The 8,214-nt window shown below is 37.5% G+C and overlaps 1 protein-coding gene across 2 annotated transcripts in view; it reads left to right on the top strand.

Moving 5' to 3' along the window:
- The window catches only part of csmd2 (CUB and Sushi multiple domains 2), a gene marked incomplete at its 5' end in the record, with an annotated part of 325,712 nt that overhangs the window by 214,462 nt on the left and 103,036 nt on the right, over positions 1-8,214 (top strand). For both annotated transcript variants that reach the window (XM_014021334.1, XM_014021333.1), the window contains 4 exon segments: positions 1,935-2,137; positions 2,321-2,512; positions 5,111-5,249; positions 5,335-5,522. In XM_014021334.1, the coding sequence (XP_013876788.1) occupies positions 1,935-2,137; positions 2,321-2,512; positions 5,111-5,249; positions 5,335-5,522 (722 nt within the window).

Genomic DNA, 8,214 nt, shown 5'->3' with positions numbered 1-8,214 from the left:
TAATATATATATATATAGAGAGAGAGAGAGAGAGAGAGAGAGAGAGAGAGAGAGAGAGAGTTATACAGAGAATGGCTTTTTATACACAAACAATAAATTCTTATTCTCACAACCTCTGAACAGACACTGTTATGCCCCTGCATGGTTTGGAACCACTGGTGTAGTCCCTACATAGCACATTAATTAATTTGCCTTTTTACATTGAAATAACAATGCTTTTCATGTTTCTTTATTTAGACAAAAATACTTAAAAAAACATTTGCTTCTCAGGTGTGGCTGCTTATGTCAGACCTTGTAATGCCCCAAATCCTTAAGAAACACATTTCACTTCATTCATGTGAATATTTGCCGGTGCTCCTATCTACATCTGTTTGCTTAATGTGCACTTCATTCATAAACACTGTGACAGGACTTTTCTGCGGGCTTAGATACAGTTCACAGAGGGCCCATTGTTAAGTAGCCACAGGCTACTGCTCACACATCAGACTGTACGGGAATCAGAGTCTGACACCAATTATGCAGAAATGGCGGGACTTGTTGCTAAAACCGACACATCAGTGGCTTGCTGTTTCCCCTCTGCATCATATATAGCTCAAGGCTCTCTGAGTGTATGTGGGTAATGCAATGAGGATACTAAAGAGACCAAGAGTTTTGTAGAAGACGGGGGCAGATTTTACCATTGAACTCACCAAATGTAATGTTTTTTATATATTTCTGAGTACTGGGCAGATTTATGATTTGCTATCTGAAGCCTCAGGACAACATAGAATAAGTACAGCTGTACAGACAAACTGAAGTGTTGTCTAAGTATCAGCATGACTTTATCTTGATTCCACGGCTGTTTACTTTTTATTTTAATTAAAATCATCAAAACATGGAGGACATCATCTAGTATTTTTTTTCTTTTTATAGTCACAAGAATTTATTTTAATGCACTGCCTTTAAAAAATATATTTCACATTTAGACCAATTTTCAGCTATGCAATATTGTTAGATTAAATGATCTTAATGTCCTCTGAAGTTTGTATAGTCTTGCTGAGAAAATTCTTAAAATGATCCCTAATTTTGCCTTTGAAACATTCTTAAACATGTTCATACATAAATCAAGCACTAATATCATGATGAATCCATCACATTTAGAATGGTGCGCTTAACACAAACAAACACACATGCAGAGATCAACACAGCACTTCACATCTATTGGACCACCAGCTGGCTGACAGCTGTCTAAGCCCAAAATTGAAGGTGTGATAGTTTGACAGCATCGTCTTTTTTGGCATCTAGTCTGAGACTTTAAAATGCTGCTGCAGACTGACACTGTGGAACCGCCACTGAACATTTTAGAACCAGGGTCTTTTGATTCACCTCACAATATTAGTTTTCATCTTTTACACTTTGCAAAACAGTTTTTATTTTCAAAAATGAACTTTAAAGGGGTTAGCCAGGCAAGGGAGCAAAAATGACTGGTTGGGACTAGAACCACCTTTTAGGACTAGCTCCTCCTCTGGGCTGTGTCTCCAAGCTGAGCTTCCTCATCACAAAGCAGACCTGCAGGCTCTCGCAGCAACAAAACAACAACTGGTGAAACCGAAACTGAAATTGAAACTGTCTGCTGAGTTCCCAATACTACTTCTCAGTGCAGCACTTTTCAGATTCAAAATACCTTTGAGGAAATGTGCTTTTAGGTGTCAAGTAAACTGCACAGAGCTTCCGTATCACAGGGGATGCTGAAGCTTTCCATTTTTCATGCTTTGATTTATACTTCATGTTAATGAAATCAATGAGGAGTCAGAGATTTTAACTTTTATGGTCTTTATTGAGGAAAATAACACTTTTTTTTCTGTAAAGTTTAAGTGGTAAAATAGTGTTGGTTTTTAAGTCCGAGTTAGTCCCAGTCAATTTCTAAAGTATCTTGTTTTGTCCACGTTTATCAGTCTACATTTCCTGGTTTTCCACACGGAGGAAGTCCACGACGTGCTTCGGATCTGGGATGGTCCGCAGGATGGAGGGGTCCTGCTGAGGGAGCTGAGTGGTTCAGCACTGCCCCCAGATGCTCACAGCACCTTTAATACTGTCACTCTGCAGTTCACCACCGATTTCTTCACCAGCAAGCAAGGCTTTGCTCTGCAGTTTTCTGGTAAGAAACAAACAGCACAGAGATGAAAATATGGATATATTTGAGGGACAGGATTTGTTGGGATTAGGTTATTTGCTCAAGTGTTTAATTGTGAACCATAGCAAAAACAGCCACATTTTTCTGCTGCATATGCTGAGTCCTTTTAAGTTGATTCATTGATCAAGCTCCTGTTTCTTCTTCTAGTTTCTACTGCAACCTCCTGCAATGACCCGGGCATGCCAACTAATGGCACCCGCAGCGGCGACAGCAGGGAGCCGGGGGACCATGTGGTGTTCCAGTGTGATCCTGGTTACATCCTACAGGGGGCCAACAGGATCACCTGCACTGAGATCAATGGTCGCTTCTTCTGGCAGCCCGACCCCCCAACATGCACAGGTGCTATAAAAACGCAGCACACCACCATAAATTACAGTATGCTTAAATTCCACATGGATTAGCATCAACAATTATCCAAATGTTAGCATATATTTTATTATTGCTAAGTAAGAGCACCTAATGCAGCAGAAACCCCTGTCTTGAATATACTGTATATACATATTTCTTTCAAGTTAACACGACTACCTGTCCATGCTTTGGTGCATCAGTTATTTATTTTTATAAACACCCCAATGAAAACCAAGTTTATAAAACAAATGTATTTTTATCCCTTTCAGGAGATTATGTCAAATTTGATCCATGTGTTTTCGAACACACTTACGTGGTTTATTGAACTGAAGTGAATTCAAATGACAAACCAAACGGCAATATTTCCCTGCATGGGCGGAGCCATAGGGGTGACAGGGGCGGCAAGTGCTCCCCCAGCACCTGATAGGCCACACAAGGTGCCACCCCTAAATAATTGAAAATGGGTGGAGACCTTGGATTTGTATTTGCATTTAGATTTTGTTAAAGATTGTTCTCTGATACCATTGTGATTAATGAATTTTCAGTTCAGTGGGTTTAAAAATGTCTGAATTATAGCCCTTTGTAAAATTAGCATTAGCGGGTAGCTTAATTTAGCTTGACAACTGGCGTTTGATTATTGACTAATTTTAATCACAGTTAATCTTAAAGTGTCTGAATTATAGCCATTTAAAGTTTACTGTGGTGGCCATCTTGAATTTTTGATTAGCATTTATAATTTGGTAAATATGCATAGACATACTGTATTTATGCAAGTATATTACAAAAAATGATATCCTAACATCATCCACAAAGTTGTGGGGTGGTACTATACTCAATCATTTTTTTGTTAAAGTATTTTCATTAAATTCACAATATGTCTGAGTCCGTAAATGTGACCGAGTCTCAGAAAAGGGTTGAAATGAGTTTACCTCCGACACTCCGATCTCCAAGTGAGGTAGTAACAGACCAAGGCCGGCTGACATGATGTGAAAAAAAAAAAGAAAAAACAACAGTGCTGCAGCTTGGTAATGATAATGAACTAATGATATTAGTGTGTGGCCGGGCCACTCTTGGAACAACAACAAACACACGGTGGTCTGTAATGGCTGCCGTTCACCGGTGTTGAACAAAAATTTAGTTTGCCCAAAAAACATTTCCCCACCATTGCTCACGAGTAGACAATACTGTAGTACAGTAATCTGTTTTTCCACCAAAAGATGGCCACAATCTCATGTGAAGTCTCTGAGTTTTGTGTTGGCGCCCCTGGTGGACTGTGTAAAATGCTGGCATTCTACGCGGGGGTGGAGGGTGGGGATGGTATTATTCACAAATAAATACAGTATAAATTTTATGGCTACTCCTACACTAATCTTGAACTTTGTATGTATAAACATGACTGAACAATAAGTTGTGACTAACATTCAATATGTTTTTTTTTTTTTTTTTGCTAGGATCACACACAATTTCGGTTTAAAGTTACTTAGATTTTTTCTTTATTGGTAAGAACCATAAATAAACATCTTGGCAAAAAAGTCTAACTCTGCCATTATTTCTCTGGCCAATAATGCCCACTTCTCAGACCTTTGTTTCTTTTAATTCAACAATCACTCTTGCTCTCTAAAACAAAAACATGAAATACAACTTTTTTTAATTAAGACCTTGTAATTATCAGACATGTTTAATCATCACTAGTTTCATATAATCATATTTGCATGAGAGATTGGTCAGTTCACTGACACAAGTGGTGATAAGGAAGTCATGTCTCAGTTATCTCTGTCTGTTGTAACAGTCTCCTGTAGAGAGGTCAATTACAGCTTAGTTGCAGTTAATAATTAAAAGTTAAAAGTCTAGTTGCAGTGTGGTTGGGGGCAGTCTTTTTTTAACATGTTTAATTATTATTTGTGTTTTATTATTTTCCACAACAATTATTATTTTTTAGCTTTGATAAATCTTAAAATTAAATTAGTCGTGTGATTTATTATCCCTTCATGTGGCATTTTGTGGCATCCAAAGTTACTTCCAACACCAACATTCTAAAATTAAAATACATTAACATGACAGTGGTTGTATTTTATTTTGCCTTACACCCTTCCTGTTTTTAATATGTCAACCAACGAGCAGTTAGAATTACTAGGGGAACTGTAAGTCATGTTTAATTATTACAACTTAGATATAAATTATTTATTCTATAATGAGACAGAAGATCAAAAAATCCAATATTGTTTTGGTTATTGGCTGTATCAAGAAATCATCATTATCTTGGTTCAGAAAACAAAATCAGTATTATAAAAAACACACATACAGTGATACAATGAGATCCACCATTCATGAAGGTTGTCTTATGTGGAGTAGAAACCTTGAAATATGAGCAACTAGTGTTTAACTTAATCCAACTGTCAGCTGCTTTCCTGTTTTTGTTTCCTTGCAGTTTTAATGTAATCTAGAGTTTCCCTTCACTTTGAAAAATTCAGGATAAAAGAGGAATCCAAACAGAAACTGACTAATTGTTAAACAAAATAAATGGTAGTTCATTCCTAACATTTTTTAATTGTATTTTTTTTTGTCAATATTTTTTCTCTCCTCTTATAGCTCCATGTGGTGGGAACCTAACAGGTCCGAGTGGGTTGATTCTGTCCCCAGACTATCCTGAACCTTACCCACATGGAAGGGAATGTGACTGGAGAGTCACCGTCACACAGGACTATGTCATCTCTCTCAACTTCAATCAGTAAGTTCGGTTCCATGGCAAACTGAAACGAAGCAAACCACAAAAAAATCTGATTGCCTTCTTATTGCTGACTGTTTTTAACCAGGTTCAGCTTGGAGCCCAGTTATGACTTTTTGCATATCTATGACGGGCCAGACTCCCTAAGCCCCTTGTTGGGTAGTTTCTATGGTGCAGATGTTCCAGATCACATTGAGAGCAGCTCCAACACGCTCTTCTTGGCCTTCCGCAGTGATGCTTCCCTCAGCAGTAATGGATTTGTGCTGCAGTACACAGGTACACACTTTTGTTTAAAGGCTAATTGGACAGAACTATGATCCTGGGTGTCTGTATCTCAGTGAGGTTTTAATCTCTGGTGTATCCTGATCCTGAACAAAACTGGGATTTTTGAATAGGATGTGGGGTTTTAATCCTCAAACAATTCATGTCTTGTGTTCCTCTTCTGGCAAAGTGATAATGGATTAACCCTCTGCTGCTTAGCGACCCCGTTTTTTTTTTTTTTTTTTGGTCTTTTTTCCCCCACTTATCTCTTGGCCAAAGTGAGTCCGATTTGCAAAGTGAGAAATGCTTCAATGGGGAAAAAAAGTAATCTGCGTCCTGATCGCTTCCCTGCCCTCCATGCCATGATCTGCTTGGGTGTTGTTATTGATGTGCACCTCCTCCAGTAGCCTACTAACAAAAAGAATTCTCTTTTTGATTAGTGCCGCTGCACAAAAGGCATCTGATGAATTAAAGCAAACAGCATTTTGTTGTCTCGTGTCAGAGCTCGGCTGACCGCAGCACATTGTTCAGAGGATCCAAATTTATGTGCTCACGTAAAGCGGAATGACCATGAGCGTTCTTGATAGAGGGCCAGTTGTTTTAGCATACCGCAACACATCAATGTTTTCTACATTTGTTTATTTTTCACTCTCATTGGCTGCATTTTTAAAACATCTCCCTACAAATATACAGATGCTGAACAAGCTTGAAATTAGACAGGGCATCTTTAGTAAGGCCTCCTTGCTTGAGGAAACAGTATTAAATCTTCCTAAATCTATCTGCTTCAATTAGGGCTGTTTAAGGTATCAGACATTTAACCAATTCCAAATCGACCCTGAGCTTGCTGTTTCTTGGCTGAAGTTCAGATGGGATTTGATCTATACACACAAATGAGCAAATTTCAAAATGCTACCGGTTTGTGCAACACACTACAGCGATTTGTTTTCAAGCTACATATAAATAATGGAAAATGGTCTTTTAGTAGGACAATGTAACAGAGCTTGCCCCTTAACTCACTCGCAGTAATATTTACTGCGGCGTGTGATGCTGTGTGTGATATTGTACGGCCAATCTGGAAGGAGGATGGACCCAGTGTGTCGCTCTGAAAAACTCTTTCACCCCACTTCCAATTCTCTACACTAATGAACCATAACCAAATAATACATAAATTACCTCCTCAGCTTCAGACAAACAACGTGGCACAAAGGCATGTTTGCCTGCGGGTATGGGTCCGTTTGGAGAGAATGCAGCAAGTTGACAAGTTGGCTCAGCTGGCATTTGGTCAGGCTGCCACTGAAAATTGTATTATGAAATAAGCCCAATGTACTGTCAGGCTCTTTGCAGATAAGTCACACAAACACTACTGTGCTCTAATGCAAACACTACTCCCACACACTCTCATACAAGCAATCATAAAATCTCAAAGGGCTTCTCCAATATAATAAGTGTTTTTGTATACAGTATATATCTGTCTAATCCAATGCCTTTACCAAGTCTGAAGCTGTCTTATTTCACATCGCTTTCATCTTTGAAAATAAACTTAGAATAACAAGTAAGGAAATTTGTGTTTGGTATAACATTTTTTGTTGTAACAGTGCTTCTTGGCAATAAATCCTATATTGTTGGAAAGCCTGTGAAAGTGCTTGTGGCATGCATATCTTTAACATGCAAAAAATCAGATAGACATTTTTTTTATTTTTAAGAAACTTGGCAATATGAAAATTATTTCACTCATTTTGTCTTAAAACTTGTATCACTTTTGAACTGAGCTCAGCCAAAATGAAACAGGAAGTGACATCAAACAGGAATAAACAAAGACCAGGGAGTTCTCTTTAAGAAAGAGAACTCCCTGGTCTTTGTTAATCTCTCTGATAGTGACTCAAAATAATCTAAAGAAACATCACATTATGTTTTACTGTCTATGCTATTAGCAATTGCAGCAAAGCTCTGTTTACATTCAGACCTTGAAATCACTTCCTGTTACTTCACAACAACTATTCATCTTTGGGGTGTGTTTTTGTTCACAAAGATTTATCAGTGTTTTCTTTCCAAAAATGTATTCATATTTAGTACAAAAAATTGATGTCGATTTGATGTTTAAATGGTGCCACATTTGTAAGGAACATGCAAGCAGAATAGCTGAGTATGTGGGTTGCTCACATGAAAAGGTTGCGAAATCTTCTCAACCGAACAGCTTATTTTGCTGTTGCTGTTGACACTTGTTTTGAGCTTCTGGTACCCTCAGGCGATGCCAGTTAGGCGCCTGGTAAGATTTATTGCCAAGAAGTGTTGTTATAACAAAGAAATAATATACCAAACACTAATTTCCTTATTTTTTGTTCTAAGTACAGTATATTTTAGATGATCTAGGGCTGCAACTAACGATTATTTTAATAATCGATTAATCTGTTGATTATTTTTTCAATTAATCGATTAATCGGCCAAATCATTAAAATGCTTAATTACATAAAAATGAGTAGATATAAATTAAGCTAACTCCTTAAAGATGCAAATTATTGATAATGAATTAATCTGAAGTTGATTTAATTAAGAAGCAGCCATTTTTTTAAAAAAAAAAAGCAGAGTTTTCTCTTGAATCAAGAGGGTCTTCCCATAAAATGAAAGGTTTTTTATAATCTCCTGAATTAAAAAACAGAAGCACATAATACATATTTTAACAATTTATTTTGCCAGCTGTATTAAATAC

This window comes from Austrofundulus limnaeus, unplaced genomic scaffold (assembly GCF_001266775.1).
Source record: "Austrofundulus limnaeus strain Quisiro unplaced genomic scaffold, Austrofundulus_limnaeus-1.0 Scaffold288, whole genome shotgun sequence".
NCBI lineage: Eukaryota > Metazoa > Chordata > Actinopteri > Cyprinodontiformes > Rivulidae > Austrofundulus > Austrofundulus limnaeus.
The sequence above is the reverse complement of the archived record's forward strand: the minus strand, read 5'-3'. Positions and strand labels throughout refer to the sequence as shown.